We start from the raw sequence: 17877 nt of genomic DNA, 5'->3' as shown, positions 1-17877 counted from the left end.
TAAGATTAAATCTCAACCAATTCAATTAAAGCAAGTTCTGGTATTGTTCACCTAGTAAACAACTGCAATCCATCTAATATGACAAAATGAAAATCTGAAAAGCTTCATGTCCATTTTCCTAATGTTACTATCATATATTTAACCACTGATTTATTATATTTTATGAATTACTCAAGTTATTGCTGTTTGCATTATTTACATAAATAATATTATGGTAACTATAATTCATATTACTCTTTAGTGTTCTGTGAATTTTGCCACTTTGAACTCTATATGAAAGCACATCAAAATTTACAGCAGACCCTTTATAAACCTCACACCAGATATTGTCAGGATAAGTATACATAGAGTAGGAGCAAAATCAAACCTGAATTGGTACTGTTATTGATGTTTAAACCTATGTTTTTCAGAGACAAATCGTAAATACTCTCTGGCAGGCTTTATGAGGAGAGAGTGTACTATTCCTTACCAAATCCCAGGCACAGATGTTGTCATAGAGAAAGGTACAAAAATAGTGATACCGATGCACGCTATCCACAACGACCCATCCATTTATCCTGAGCCTGAAAAGTTCATACCAGAGAGATTTGAAGGGAACAACCATCACTCAAACGGTGGTAAATATTTACCTTTTGGAGATGGACCTCGGATTTGTATTGGTAAGTTACTAATATATATCTATTTATAGTGCATTAGAAATCAAACCATTTTAAAAATCAACTATCATTTACTGCACTTTTATATACTGTCCGTTCTATACATGGTCTAGGCATGTGCTCAGGAATGAAAAAGGTTTCTGGACACTGATGCCCCCAAAAAGTACAATGTATAAAGATTAGGCTCAAACCAAGATGCTAGGAGATGGTCAGACCCAAACCAAGTGATCATACATAATGAAAAGTTATGTTATTGGTCTTGATACTGTGCTTCTAATACATTCTAATACTCATAATAAAAGGTTATCTTTATAATGGGCAATCTTGTCAACATCCACTCCAGATATTACAAGACCGTCAATCACATGGAGATCCTCTTATCTTGTATAGAACATACCAGATTTACAGTGTTATTCAATGTCAAAACTGCTCATGTACCACAGTCTAACTCCCATCATGTGCATGACGGTTAGTACACAGTCTCAAATTAACATGTAGCAACCAGCTCAGCACTAGACATACAAATGTTGTCTTTTTGTTGCCGTGAGTATTCTTTTTTGGAAGCAGTTGGACTGAACATAGTTAAAATTAAGGTAATCCTAAGCAGCCAAGGGAAGCAACAGAATCCACCCATGAAGTGATTGATATTTGGACTCCCTGCATCCTAAAACCCCTGAAACCTTTCTGTTGAAAAGTGAAATACTCTCTCCCAACCAATTCATTATTCATTCAAGATACGCATGAATGTCCTTACATTCCTTGATCTTGACTTCACCTTGAAATTTTCATTAAGGTAGTGCTATCCCCCAGAATCAATCAATTAAAAAAAAACTTTTATGTGCCATTTTACAATATTTATATTGCACCTCTATTCCTAATTCCAAACCTGGAATTTTGAGACTTCTTAGAAGGCTCTCACCGTAAGAAGGTTTTTTTAATGATAAAGCATGCTTTAACATTCCAATGTCAGTGAGAGAAATATGGAGAAATCACATCCAACAATGCACTAACCTGGCTTGAGGCATCTGTTGCAACAAATTCTGAAGCTTGTAGGTCTGAAGATTCTAACCATGTATACAAAATCAATATTATAGGACAGTTGTACTGTATTAAAGACAGTAAAGATAATTCAAAGAAGGCTCAACTTTATTTATGGTAACTGTATCGTCGAGCATAACTGAACATAATTCTGGGCTGCCTACTAGGCTCAAACTGTAATGACTGTTCTTAGATCTTCTATAATTTATGATCTCAACCTGATATATTTAATCTTAAACAGTTCATTAAATGAATGGAAGTGAAGAGATTAAATGAACACATACTCGTTGAAATTTTCAGTATCACTACCTATCTGTGAATGATCAAAGGCTCAGGTTAACCACAGATCTTTTAAAAAGTTCCCAAACTGACTGAAATTAGAATTTGCTTAACAAATTACTTTATAAATCACGGAAGGGTAATCTAATTTATGTATTCTGGGAATTTTAATTATACTCTACAAGAAAAGACTTCTTTTAAAGTAAAGATGAACCGAATTTTGATAAATAATGTTTATTAAATATAACATTGAACTTGTACTTTATTTATAAACATAAAATAATTAACAATCCTGATTTTATTTCCAGCAATGAGATTTGCTCTCATGGAGGTGAAGGCATGTGTTGCCATGGTGATGTCCAAGTATTCATGATTATGATATAATGATTATTCAGTGAAGCTGGACCAGAAAACTCAAGTCCCTCTGCATTACAATCTTTATCTTTATCACCTTCCCCAATTGGAGGAATTTGGATTCAATTTCAGAAGAGAACTTAGATACGATAAGCCAATCATACTGAAATTAATGACAGTAAATAAATTAGTATTTGATTAGAAATGTTTCTCAATTACAAGTATTTACCTTGATATTGATACTTTTTTACCAACAAAAGATTTCAGAAGAGAGCTTAGATAAACACAAGTAGATGGGAGTGTTTAAAACAATGAAAATAAATTAGTATGGCATTGAACGTTATTGTTAATTAAAACCTTCTTAAATATTAAGGATGGCATCTTTATTCCAACACAACCTACTAGCAACTGTTCTTCAACTGGAAACCCGATAACTAATTATTGCATTATTTTGACACAACTCCAATGAGAGACTGTAAGCTATGTAATTTATGGACAAAATATATTGCCTAGTGGGCAATTACCTACCTAATTGTCAAGGAGCATTGTTTACCACACCGAGAATTGAATAATCCTAAAATTAATTAACCTTAAAAATTTCTTTATTTTATTCTGGTATTTCACCAATCTGTTCATAACATATTTCATGATTGGTTATTTATGTTATACATATGCTTAAATTATAAACATATAATTATTTGTTATTAATCAAATGTATAAAAATCTTTAATTTATATTAACCCTAGAGTAGACGGGCAAAAAAAGTTACGTATCAGGACGGGCTGGGTCTGACAGACCCAAATAAAAACAATAAAAAAAATGTTTTAACCAGTTTATTAATACAAATTTATTTTTACATTAAAATACAGGCATGACTGTATTAGTATTGGCTAGTTTTAATGTCGTAATTAAATGAAGAGCTTTTATAAAAATATAGCTAATTAGATCTTACAAATTTACTTAAAATATTAAATGTTTTCAAAAACACATTATCCTTACCATGATGTGTATATAAAAATTAAACTATACATATTTTTGAAATAAGAAAGACCTAAATAATAAAATAAAAATGTAAAATCTTTCTGAAATAAAACCGATTTCTTATTATATAGGCGTAAAAAATCTACTTTTGCAAATGTACATTTCCGTATACAGAAAAGGAAAATGAAGACAAGTACTGTTCTTACTCTACAAATATATATTTACACAATAAAACCTATAATCTTATCACTATAACTAACTTAAGAAGGGGGAAAAATATTAAATTACTTTCACAAGCTGTAGGTGTCGGTTGTGTCCTTATCTTAGATCTACTCAGCGCAATCCCGGCACAGCAGTTCTGCGTGAGACAAGCACAGCCACGCTTTACACTGCTTACAAAAATACTTGGTTTTGCTGTCTTTGCACAAAGAGTACCTGCCTCGTTTTCCTGGTTCAGGGTTTTCTTTTGCAGGAATAGGAGTTCCCGAAAATTTTGCAGCTAAGGCTTGAATTTCCCTAGGTAAGTTGCCTTGTTGTGCCCAAAGTGACATGTAAGGTTGTAAGAGTGACCATCCTGTCACTTTCCTCTTCATGTTGTCCTGCTTCACAAACTTCATCCAAATCGAATTCACTTTCTGCATCATGGTCACTGTATATTTCAAAGTTTGGATCAGCGTCATCAGATTCACTCTCACTGTCTCGTAACGATAGTCTGTCACTTTCACTGCTTCTGTCAATATGTCTATGAGCCATATTTATTTAAATGTTCTAAAATTTCATTACAATAAAAAGCAATTGTATATAAACACTTTTCCAATGTAAAATAGGCGATGAAATAAAATAAGAATAATTAGAAATATCTGTAAAAACGTGACGCCAACGGACGGGCTGGGCCTACCAGACCCAAAACGTAATCAATCACTTACTACGCAAAGACTGAGACGTGGGAAACAAAAACAATGACAGCAGAGCACTATGTGGAGTGTTTTGGAAAGCTACACGGAGTCTCGCCACCTTTAGTCACTTTGACCTTGAAGCTCTGAACAAAACAAAACCGCCTGGGTCTTACAGACCCAGCCCGTCTACTCTAGTGTTAAAAAAGGATGTACACATTCCTAAAAGGGCACTTAGTTAAAGAACACCATGTTTGGTGCTTTTGTTGTACAATTGTAATTCCACATCACATTGGATAAGCTCTATAAACAACACACATGTTTTGCTTAAAGTCATCCTACTAGTAAAGAAAAATATATACTGGATAAAATTTGAACATCATACCTGGGTAAATCTTCATAAGAGGAAAAATAAAGTTTAAATGTGAAATAAACTTAACTTAAGCACAACGTGGACTGACCTAACTGAGAAAGTCCAAGCACAGGACATAAAGGAATGTTTGCAGTAGGATAGAATCAATTCTTTAAATGTCCAGACTGCAGAAAGTCTTCCAAAGGGACTATTTCATTCCAGTTGGTATCAGGAGGGATGATGATGTTTCGTTTACGAAAGGATATACAGACACTATCAGCCTTCTCTTGATAACTCACTTTCCTGATTTAAACTCATTTGTGGATATTGAGGTAGTTTCAGGGCCGGATCCAGGGAGGGGCAGGGGGGGCATGTGACCCGGGCGCCGAGTTAGGGGGGGCGCCAAATGATGGGATGAGGCCACCATAAAAAAACATTTACCATTTCTACTGTCAAGTGTCAATAGCACAATATAGTCTACGTACATACAATTTCTTACTTCAGTAAACTATATTTGCGCAAACCAAAAGAACATAGGCCTAGTAAGAAATATCTTTAAAGCGGCAGGGTATTTTCATAACTAAGGCTGTGGGTTGGCAACATTGTCTACGGCTTGACTAGGACTAGAAAGCGCAAGCGCAAGTCTCCCGCTCCCGCCCCTGACTAGTGACTCGTGAGTGTTCCCGCTTGACGTGAGCGTGAACTTTTGATGAGTTTTAGGTTAGATTTCATGTCGCAGTTGTATGAATATTCTACCTGTGACTAACATAGATCAACATGTCGAAAAAACCATCAGGGTGTTTCCACAGAAAGAAAGCTAAAGCAAGACAACAAGAGGCCGCGAAATCGTCAACTTTAATGTCATCATGGTTGCAAAATATCAAGGACCAAGGTAACTAATTTTTGTTGTATTTTAATTTGTTAAGATTCATTTTGAGTACAAAACAGTTATAGGCTATAGCGGCATAATAACAAAAAAACTTCAGTTTTAATGTTAAAAATAGTGGTTATAGATCATTAATTGTAAATATAGTTTTAGTTTATAGATATTTTATAGATTCGTTGCCTGAATGAAAATCCTCTCCCGTTCACATTCGTCGGCCGACGCCCACCACACCTTGCATAGCATAAACACATTTAAATATTCAGAACTAAATACATTAAAAAACATATACATAAAATGCTTCTTTCACTTACTTTCTATGCTATTATTAACGATAGTTTTAATACGGTAACATACGTACTAAAATGTTAACAATACATTGATTGTAATAATATCCCCTTGGCCCTTACTACTAAAACAATTAATATATCGAATAGGCTGTAGGCTAGTACTGTAATAGTATCCCAATTAAGATAGCATGTTTTTTAGCATTATTGACACTATTTAACAACATTATATTTTTGTAACGTTTTTAGTTAGGCCTACATGATTTATAAAACGTTACACAATGTAATAATTTGTTTATGTTGTACATGTAACCTACTTAAAAAATTAAAATGTTTGGTCATGTGTGCATTTATGTCTGTTGCTTACAGACGAAGCCGAACCTGAAGCAACGAGAAATAAACCGTCTGTTCAAGAGGATGTGGTGGGAGAAGAAAACGCTGGAGGAGAAGATCTCATGGACGTTTGTGCAGAGGAAGAAGACAACAATGACTTTATTTGTGAAAAACCACATACTTCGCATGCTACTGATTTTTGGGCCTCTTCTACGTCATTTCAAGAAGCCGTTTCAGTTTCAGACTCAAAAGGGCCTAACCATGAAGAACAGGAGAGTGAATGTGAGTACAATTTTAATTTTAATGACCCTGGAACTTGGCCAACTCAGCTTAGTGACAAACAAAGATGTTACATCATACAAAGGAGATGTGAAAACGATGATCATAATCCTGATTTGAGTAAAAGCGGTAGGGAGGGCCGAAACCTTACAAAAGATTGGTTTTACAAAATTTTGAAAAATGGTTCAAAGGTCAAAAGATCTTATTTGGCTTACAGCGAGACAATGAATGCTTTGTACTGTGTTCCATGCAGGCTTTTTCGTCATTTGAACACAGAACATGAATCAACAATTTCGTTTTTAGCAAGAAAGGAGGGATTCACAAATTGGAAAAAACTCAGTGACAAATTGCCAGAACATGAAAACTCCCAGTACCATAGGAAAACCTTTGTTTCATGGAAAGCATTAGAAACGTCACTTGGTAAAGGAGGGATTGACAAGGAGTTGCAGGATCAGATAAAAAAGGAGGAATCCCACTGGAGAGAAGTACTACGCTGTATACTAGATGCTGTCTTATTTTTGGCAAAACAGGGTAGTGCATTCAAAGGGACAAACGAAACTTGTAACTTTGCAGATCCAAATAGTGGAAAATTTCTCAACACTATAGATTTAATTTCCCACTATAATGAGACCTTGCGTGAGCATATTTGTCGCCATAAGAAAGGGCAACTCAGCTATTTTTCTCACACAGTACAAGATGAGTTTCTTGACCTCATTGCAAATGCAATTAGAGAAAACATAATTCAGGGCATAAAAAAAGCTAAATATTTTTCATTGATTTTCGATTGTACCCCTGATGTAAGTAAAAATGAACAAATGACTGAAGTCATTCGTTACATTAAATATACTGACGAAGGGGCCAGAGGTATGTGAAAGCTTTTTAGATTTTTTTACTGTGAGTGAAAAAACAGGCGAGGGGCTTTTTGAAAGCATTGCTAAAAAGCTCAAAGAAGATGGTCTAGACTTGATGTTTTGCAGGGGCCAGTCGTATGACAACGGAGCAAACATGGCTGGGAAATACAAGGGTGTCCAGTCAAGGATTGTGCAAGAGAACAAACTGGCCAACTTTGTCCCATGCTCAGCCCATTCCTTAAATTTAGTTGGGGTTCATTCAGCAGAGGCCTGTGTTGAAGCACAATCGTATTTTGGTATTATAAACAGCCTCTACAACTTCTTTCATGGCTCTACATCAAGGTGGGAAGTTTTAAAACAACATGTTCCCCTTTCGTTAAAATCAGAAAGTAAAACAAGATGGTCAGCAAGGATTGATTCTGTGGAGGTTATTTATAAACATATGGACAAAGTGCTCTCTTCTCTTGAAGACTTAACTACCCATGAGTTCTCATCTCCTGAAACAAGAGCTGAAGCTAAATCGCTACTTAAAAACATGAAAAGGTTTGAATATGTTATTATTACATGCTTTTGGTATTCAGTCCTCAAGAAAATTGATAGAGTTAGAAGTTTCTACAAAGAGAGGATACAACAGTAGACAATGCTGCAAGAAACATACAAGGTCTTCTAAATGTATTATCTTCAACTAGGGATTTAACTGTTTCAGAGGCAATTGATGAGGCAACATTTTTACCTAATAATATGGGCATAACAGCAGAGTACAAGGAAACAAGAAAGAGAAAGAAAAAGAAAATGACAGGAGACACACATGAAGATGATGGGCCAAATTTTACTGAAGAAGAAGAAGAGCTTTTTAAAAGATCACTTTTCCAAATATGTGATAGAATTATTAGTGAGCTAACTAACAGATATGATGCGTTAAAAATCGTTGCTGATAAGTTTAATTTTTTGTGTGGGGATCAAATAAAAAAAAGGATGTTAAAACTTTGAAAAGTAAAGCAAAAGAATTAGCTACAACATATGCCAGTGACTTAAATGAAGAAGAGCTTGTGAATGAAATAGAGAGTTTTAAATGTCATGCCTTAAATATGGAAGATGGATTGGAAGACGCAACAGCAGCATCTTTGCTCAAAATATTGCATAAGAGCAAGTTGAAAGAGGGTTATCCAAACATATATGCAGCTCTTAAAATCTTTCTAACGCTTCCAGTCTCTGTAGCATCTGGAGAGAGAAGTTTCAGCAAATTGAAGCTTATAAAAACCTATTTAAGAAAGTCTATGAAACAGCAAAGACTAACTAATTTAAGCATTGTATCAATTGAACATGAAAGGGCTTCTTTGATTTATTTTGATCAGATAATTAACACATTTGCAGCAAAGAAGGCTCGGAAGATAAAGATTCTATAATTGTTAGTATTGTTTTTTTCTAACACAATTGTATTGTTTTGGATTCATGTAAAATAGACATTTCTATTTCATTAAAATAACACTTTCTTATTCAACCTAAGTTTTATTTTATTTCAACCCCATATACAAAGCATATAGTAGTAAAACTTATGGTAAATAGTTTGGTATCGGGGGGGGGGGCGCCAAAAGTCAAGCTTGCCCCACCTAGAAGAAATGATAGATCCGGCCCTGGGTAGTTTCCCCTGTTGAGGAATACATCCTTTTTTCTAGTTGAAATAACCACATGACTAAAACGTTTTTCACTCTGGGTTAAGTATGCAGTGAATTCCTTCCAACCCTTTAAGTCTTTTGGGGGAACGGGATTTTCCCAGCCCTTCTCCAACAGGGGCTTGATTTGGTTCTACTATCCATACTGATGCCGTAAATCAAGTTTTGCCCTGAGACACATTAAAAAGTGTTAATGGAGGGGGTGAAGACGAAATTTTCATTTCTACAGCTGTTGCACTTTGGGTGAGCCTAAATCTTATCACCCCATTTGTTAAGTGTCTTTTCCACTTGAAAAAATTGTTGAGTGGTACATTAGAAGCAAAGTTCTTGTTAACATTCCTTTAAATCTTATCGCTCTTTCCAAGTGATCAAACCAGAACACCAAGAATTGCAGCAAGGTTTCCCAGCTTTTGAGAAGGGAGCACAAATCTGGTAAACAGATGGATCAAGGAGAGATGAAGGCATGGGTGTGGTGGGTTCCTACATGGCTGTCTTTCAAACAGAAATGTGTGCAATAAATCTTTGTGTCTGGATCAACTTATCTAGGAAACCGAAGGGTGTAGAAAGATCTATATCCTATTGATTAGACAAACTGCACCTTTGTATCCAAAATTGTATTAGGATGTCTAATATTATTCAGTTAAAACCTTGGCTACCTGTGGTATACTTTAGCAGATTATCTAGAACAAACTGGTCATCTTCGGTCATACCATAATACTTATTAGCATTTCTTTGAGTATAAGTAAATACTTAGATTTTCTGATAGCTACAGAAACTGTATGTGAAACAATATAAAATGTTACATTTTCTATCTCAAACGTTTAAAAGTAAAGTTTTACTTGTAAAGATATTGCATAAAATATGTTACGGCATAACCTTGGAAATACTTTTTTGTAGTATTTTAGATCTATCACTGTACCAAATTTTAATATAAAGAAAAATGTAATATATAAACAAAAAATTAGTATCTGATAATAGAAGGGAACAAATTATCAATTTATAGAAATAAAAAAAAACAATAACAAACAAATGAACTAGCCGTTGTTTGTAAACAAATGTTGTTCTAAGATTGTTACAGTTCAAAGTGTTATCTTGTTACAAAAAAATTCTAAATTGTATCAGTTTCACATTACAACTCAGATATCACAAAAGCATATGACAGCATGAGCCATGATACCACTGCTAATGTTTCGGGTGTTGAGAGTATTAAGAAGTAATACTCTTAATATTGAAGAGTATCTCCCTGTATGTATTTGAAGGGTTTAATAATTTATGAAATGGGCATTGTTTAAAGGCGGGGTGATTCAATGAGTATATTCCGTTTTGCCTTGTTTTGTTTATTGCATGCTTTAAGGTTGATATTCAATGAATCCATTCCTTTGCTTTTAATGATGATCTTTTTTCGTTTACAGAATCAAAGTGGGGTCTTCAAACATCTCAAGATTTTTGTAAAAGGTAGAGCAGGAGGTTTTGGCATATGGGCTAACTTTAAATCAGATAAGTTCACTATTTTGTCTCGTCCTGATCAGCAAATTAAAAAGATATAGTCACAGCTCTTACATTCACCTTAGCGGAAGGTGTAAAGACACTCCCCAGATGTCATGTTCCCCCCTCCCCCCCAATTGTATCATCTCACTGTGGACATTCAAAATGGATTGTAGGACTTAAAAATTGTATCTCTCTTTCTCCTTCTTGATCCCAGTTATATGCTTATTAAGTAGGGTTGGAAAAGTTGAAATCATTGGATCACTATAGTTCTGCTTTTTCAGCAATGGCGCAGCTACCCAACAATGAGCCCGCTGGATTTTTCCACACTATCATACACATGATGGACTTGGCCTCCACTCCCTGGCTTTAATCATTCCTGGTTTGATATATGACTGGCTGCATATTTGGTTGCACAAGAGCACTTAGTTGTTCGACACTGTTTAGATAGAGACAACGTACACCCGATATAATATACAAAAGAGTTGATGGCTGTGTATGGCTTAACTGATGCTAATAAAATTGTTTATCCATTCAGACACTTTGGAAGAAATCTGATCATCTGAGGCCTGTTTGAAGGAATGGGAGATTAAACACACAAGTTCTCTGAAGCAGCTATTAGATTTTTCTATGTGGAAAATGGCTACCATCAGAGGTATGACAGTTATGCAGGGTAAGATGGTAGATCCACCCACCACACACAAGAGGAAGTTTAGTGAATTAAAAATTAAGTTAGTGCAGATGGCGATTACTCTCAAGCAGAGTCTGCACTGTAAGGCATCTGCCGTAGTCAACATGTTGATGTTGCTGACTATAGTTAACAACTGCAATTGCTGTATTTATGAATTATGCATTATCATAGTCAAACTATTCAACTGTGTAACATGATTTTTATTTAATTTAAAGTTGGTAGATTTATTCAATTCTCTTCTGTTCACTATAGATATTAATTGAGAAAACCTTGTACTTAATCCTAAAAGGACTTTTCGCTGCTTCTGAAGTGACATGATATTGAGCATGGGTAAGATTTGGGATAGATGCCACTTCCATGTTACATTCACCATGAGGAGGGGTAGCAGACATTATATCTCAGTCATTTCATCTTGACAAAAGAGGATGCTAGCTCTCTTAGGAGATTTATTTGTTTCAACAAGAACTTTTATTCTGACTCCTCTTATATTAAGGTCATTAATTTAAGATTTTAAGTCAAAATAATTTTCAGAATTTTGGTTTTGCACTTTAGGATATGAATATTTTCTATTTATGGATCTCTTTGTCTGGAAAGAAAGGAAATCTTCACGACAATGTGTATCCCATCAGGTACACGTGATATTTCACAACTGCCGTCATGTACCCAATCGGAAACACACTGATCTTTCGTAAAGTGCGTTGTGCGCCCGATGAGGTACACATTGCTATGCATTTCCTTATTGCATTTTTATTGTTTGCCTGTCTTGGTGGTTTGTTAAATTTGATCCCACACTTAAATAAATACCTCAGACTATCGTGTACCCCATCAGGTGCACGGTTGCTTAATTTTTGAGATAAATAAATTTTTAGGTATTCTTTGGAGTACACACAAAAACATTGAAAAACACATTTAAATAAATATTTTTATCCAAAATTGCAAAGCCTACATACATTTCTTGTTATACTTACACCTTTAACGTAAAAAAGATTACGGTTTTCCCATTATTATTGAAATATTTCAACAACAAATAAAAAAGTCAGGAAATAAACCATTATGAAAGTTTTAAGAATAAAAACTTGTATATTATGATAAAACAAATTTTTCTACATTAAGTGGAATATAGGTAATAAATAAACCAATATTAGATGGAAACAAAGTAATTCCTGCAAAAACAAACAGAAATTATTTATTTGAGATAGTACATAGTAAAACGGAGACAGATCAATGCATCTTCAAGGACAGAATGATGTGCTGAGTTGTAATCAATTGAAGACCATTCAACACCTCTATTCATCACAGTTGTTCTGTTTGTGTCTCGTAAAATGTTACGTTGTAATCAGTAAGGATAATAAGGACCTTTAGTTATAGTTACTTTCCAAAAGTTGCTTGGTAAGTAACCCTATCAGTTCAGAACATTCCTAGGTATGTAATATATTATGTAAGAAGGGGCACATCTTCAATCAATGAAAATACTCAGCCTCTATTTTACTCTCTTGTACAACACTAAGTTTCTATTTTCATTACTAGGATATACTTATCTGGAAAAGATGATTTGTCACAAAAGTATTTTTGTTTATAACAGAACAAATAATATTTTTGTAGCCTTTAAAATGACATTTATTTAAAATCTTTAATACCAGGACAAGTAAAAAATGTAAATTACTTTCTCGTGAGCTTTTAGAAATGTTGCAATTTGTTTTAATTGTAAATTTAGTTATGATGACTTCCATAGATAATTTGGTAAATTATAAGGCATCAATGAATAAATGCACAAGTTTACTAAATTTTGAAGTTTATTTAAATTTCTCTAAAAAATTCACATAAATATTTAAATTACTGTTACATGAGATTAATTAAGAAAATTGTTATGTGCTAATAGTTGATTGCTAATTTAGCTCCTTTTGTCTAATTTAGCATACTTGAACTGTTTTTATTCTGATCTCAATTCTTTCATAATTATTATTTGTTCTATATAAACAATCCATGTTAAGACATTGCAACTGTTGTTTTTTGCTCCTGCGTTTGAATTGAATATTGTAAAGTTATAGAAGTAAAACGATTTGTCTTTTATTGTATATACCCACCTAATGTAATGTTTTATAAATGTATATTTGAAGTATTTTAAATCAATAACTTTGCCTCTATTTTGTTTAAATGTCAAAACTATCATACATTTCCACACAATTTCAAAATTACCAAAGTATTTCCTCTGTATAAAGCCAATATATTTACAATATATCTAAATTGAATTTAACAAGTAAAGTTTTCCTATTTACAGACAACACTCTACTATTTTTTTGTTCAAAATCATGATAAGAAATTCAAATAAAAGCTTTGAGAGATCTTTATATGCTAAAAAAATGGTTTGATCAAAACGTTTTTTTTCTTTAAACATTCTGAAAACTAAATTTATGCCACTCTCGCTGTCTAAAAATCAGATTGCTTTCTTCAAGACCTTGTTATCACACAGCTGGGACAATTATGTCGGCACTATATGTGGACGTAGATCTATAGAAAATGTGAGTAGTTACAAATACTTAGGCATCACACTTGACCACCGATTAGAATGGGCAGAGCACATAGAATTTCTATAAAAGGACCTCTGTAAGTCAGCTGAATGATGTTCTAAGCAGGCAAGAGGTCAGATTGATATACTATGCGTATGTCCAGTCGCTACTCTCTTTTGGAATAATTGCTTGGGGAGGGGGGTGCATACAAAACAACACTCAAACTGCTCAATATTGTTCAAAAATCTGTATTAAAAATTAGACTTAAAAAGCCACCATGATTCCCACAGGGAGACACTCTATATAGAAAAACTCAAATATTTACCATAAGACAAATTTATATAAAGAATCTCCTACTTTTTATTAACAAAAATTCCAATAACCTCTTTTCTCCAGTTTACATTGACATTGCCTGTACATAGTTTAGGGTTGTGGCTTTTAGCAATTAGATCAAACAATAATAGTTACATATCATCCTCTTTGGAATAATTGTTGCATTTATTGTTTTTATCTTGAGCAACTCTGATCTACGCACAGGCCACATTGCCTATGTTGACCCATTTCCTTAGAGCAATCTTTCACTCAGGCAGATAAGATAATAATTTATTATAAAAACTGTGTTTAGTTACTTTTATTTGTTCCTATATATAATAAAAATTGAAATGTGTATATTTTCTGTTCATAAATACTGTAAAGTCTTGTTGGAAATAAACTAATTCATTCACTAATTCACAGTTTTACTTGTTAAAAATTCAGTATTTTAAAACTTTTCGACAAGTTTTTTTTCTGCAACTACCTCTATATTATGTCGTTATGGCTGGTGCCCTACTGGCCAGTAAATGGGTTGACAGCTATAACTGGTCATTCCATTCCTACCACTACGGTTGATAATTGCAATAATTTTTCAGGTTTCAGAGTGGTAATTATTTCAATATATTCATATTTTATAAAATCATCACTTTTTATATTCAGTCAAAAACATAAAACATTGACCCAAAAATACAGTTGTTGATACATTATTTGTTAAGACCACATATAAAACTACTGAGAAAATATATTTATATTGTTATTACAAACAATATTCCATTCATCTGCTGATATTTGGCTGCATAATAGCAAAAATGCACTTTTCAGGGCATTTTAATATAATAATGAACATTAGAATAATGAATAGTCAACTAGATCAATAAAGATGACCCTGTAATGTGGAGTTAATACCATAATAATGAAGTTATTTAATGTTTATGAACCTTTTATGATGTTTATAACAGTTTTGCTCAAATTTTATGTATTGCAAATATAAATTAATAACAATATACCAACAATATTTTATTTTTATACTAGATGGATAATAGCTCATGAAATTATTTAATGCCATACAGAAATTGAATGCAAAAGTGTTATAGAAACTCAAGAACATAAAATAATACCTATGTATAAAAAATTGTCATGCAATTTTCTTAATAATTCAGTTACTGTTTTGTTTTCAGTTTGAAAATGTTCATAAGTGAATCAATTTTGGTAGATACTTTGCTAGGAATAGCAACCTTGCTTGGATTGTTATATTTTTACTTGACATCAACCTTTAACTATTGGAAGAAAAAAGGTGTTCCTTATGTCAAGCCAACAATCATCTTCGGAAACCTAAAAGAACAGTTTTTCCTTCAAAGACACTTGTTTTACGTTATTCAAGATATATATAACAATTTTAATGGAGCAAGATTTGGTGGTTACTTTGAATCAAGAACACCTGTATTAATGATCTGTGACCCAGCTTTAGTAGAAAGAATTCTTATTAAAGATTTTTTATACTTCCAAAACAGAGATTTTGCAGTTGACGTAAAACAAGATCCACTCTCTGAAACTCTTTTTGGTTTGAAAGGGCGCACTTGGAGGAATCTAAGAAATAAATTAACACCAACTTTCACGACTGGGAAACTGAAGGGCATGGTTGAGCAAATATGCAACAGTGGAGATGATCTCATGAATGAAATAGAGAAATCCACAGAACAAAAAAAACCTGTTGATGCCAAAAAGTTGGGTATTGGCTTCACCATTGTATTGACGTTATTGCCAGTTGTGCATTTGGCTTACAGTTCAAGCTTGACACACCTGAAGGAAAACAGTTTCGTAAAATGATGGATTCCATTTCTAACCCTTCAACATTACAAACATTTAGATTAATATTTGTATTCTTTTTCAAACGTCTTGCAAAACTCTTGGGCTTGAGACAAGTCCCTCAACATATAAATGATTACATCATTGGGCTAGTTAAACAAACCATGCAGTTCAGGGAAAAGAATAACATCCAAAGAGCAGACTTTATGCAGCTGATGATGAGTATAAAAGACCAAACAACAGAAGGACAAGATATTAATTGGAAACATGAGCTGACTGAAGATGATGAATATCTCAACCAGATGGATTATTCTTCAGGAAATGGAAAGCTAGAAACTGGACTTAGGGGTAAGTTAATAGTTTATAACTATGTACTCAGTTTGATAATATATTATTAATTCTATTATCGTATTTGCCATTTCTTAGAATTTTGTTTCTCCAAAAGTCCTGTCTTCACTTTATCAGTGCTTAATTACAAACACTATAACATTCACATAAAAATATCTCTAGTGGTAGAGTTGACCCAGTATAGCTGAGTGAGTGATCCTTGAATACATGTGTATGGGAAGGAGTAAGGAGAGATCTCTTTTCTAAAAACAACAAGCTACAAGTCATCTACTACTTTCTCCACACTTTTTAAGTTCCATTGAGTTCTTTGTTTAAAGTTTGTTATTGACAATGGATGATTTGAAAGGATTCTAGGACTTCTGATATTTGTCATCATTATATGTTACAAAAATGGATAATATCTTTACCAAGTTTCTAGGATTGAAATCTACTCTCTTCTTCATGTGTACAAAATCTTAATAGATTTAAAAAGCTAACAAACTAAAAAGTTCAGGAATGGAATGCCACTGAAAATTATAGTTAAGTGATACCTGACAGGTATACCAACAGCATGAAGTCCAGACTGGAGAGAATGAACCCAAGCGATGTCACTGCACAGGAGTGAAGAACACAAACACGTCACACCTGTGAACACACACTGATGAAGGTGGAATATTGATGAGGAAATCAATGTTGGCATTTCCTGTTGTAACCTGGCATATCTTCTGAAATAGAAAGAACAGGAAGGCAATGGTCTGGATGTGATGAGATAAAGACTCCTCCGGCCTTATGTTTTGGTCCTTGACCTCAATAACATAATGTGCGTACAAACTTTATTGGTTTGTATGCTGAGCAAATAAAAATTTGACTATTTCAAACCTTTCTATACTTGGTTGGCATTGCAAAATTTTAAACAGCTAAGATTTTAAAAATAATTTTGGCAAGTCTACAGAGAATGGAAATAACATGTGACATTAGGAATAAAGGTTTGGAATGGCCAAGTAGTCGTAAAAAGTCTATGAAATCAGGTTTCATTATTAATTTTAAATGCATAGTCAGTCACAGCTAGATATATCAGTTAAAACTGTGTACTTCATATGTAATATTAAAATTTAATATTATCAAATTCACTGTTAAAATTTACTGTTTTCCATTGATGTATAAAGCATGCTAATTAGGTATGATACTGATAAAACTAAAATTAAATTGAATAATTATAATAATATACTGTTTATTAAGACATGTACAGACATTTTTACATGTGTTTAATGTAAAATTTAAATTACATTATGTTTATTTTCTATATTTTGTAGGAATGACTGATGAGTGTATTGCTGCACAATCATTTGTATTCTTAACAGCAGGCTCTGATCCCACAGCCAACACTATTACTTTTGTATTGTATGAGTTAGCCTTCAATCCACTGGTGCAAAAACAGCTACAACAAGAAATTGATTTGGTGCTCCAGAAGTATGGAGGAAAAATGTCTTATGAATCTATGAAAGATATGGCTTATCTGGATTTAGTCATTCAAGGTAAATATTGGTTCAATAAATTTATTTTTGATGGAGGTATCTTCCTCTTCAGTAATTGGATAGGTTTGACCCAACTGAGAGGGGGCCACAGTTTGTGGAGGTACACAGGATGTTGTACTCATTACCTGCAAAACCGTGGTATTGTTACTCGTATTAGCAGTTTCCGTGTCCAGTTCTGGTGGTACGATTGTTTCTAATGGTGTTTTTATAACATCTTGAGCATCTCTGCCAAAGCCTAAAAAATGTTTAAAGCTTATAAGATTTAAAAAACAGAGTTTGTTGATATTATACCTGTGGAAAAATTATTATATTCGCCCTGCTTGATACAGTAAAATCTTAAAAATTAATCAATAAA

The 17877-nt window shown here is 33.4% G+C and overlaps 1 protein-coding gene across 1 annotated transcript in view; it reads left to right on the top strand.

Annotated features, from left to right (window-relative positions):
• The window catches only part of LOC124361176, a 31232-nt gene that overhangs the window by 4322 nt on the left and 9033 nt on the right, over positions 1-17877 (top strand). Inside the window, 5 exon segments of the mRNA XM_046815216.1 lie at positions 411-659; positions 2282-2336; positions 15033-15600; positions 15603-16008; positions 17301-17522. Coding sequence (XP_046671172.1) covers positions 411-659; positions 2282-2336; positions 15033-15600; positions 15603-16008; positions 17301-17522 — 1500 coding nt within the window.

This window comes from Homalodisca vitripennis, chromosome 4 (assembly GCF_021130785.1).
Source record: "Homalodisca vitripennis isolate AUS2020 chromosome 4, UT_GWSS_2.1, whole genome shotgun sequence".
Classification (NCBI taxonomy): Eukaryota; Metazoa; Arthropoda; class Insecta; order Hemiptera; family Cicadellidae; genus Homalodisca; species Homalodisca vitripennis.
This window is presented reverse-complemented; position numbering and strand designations above follow the sequence as displayed.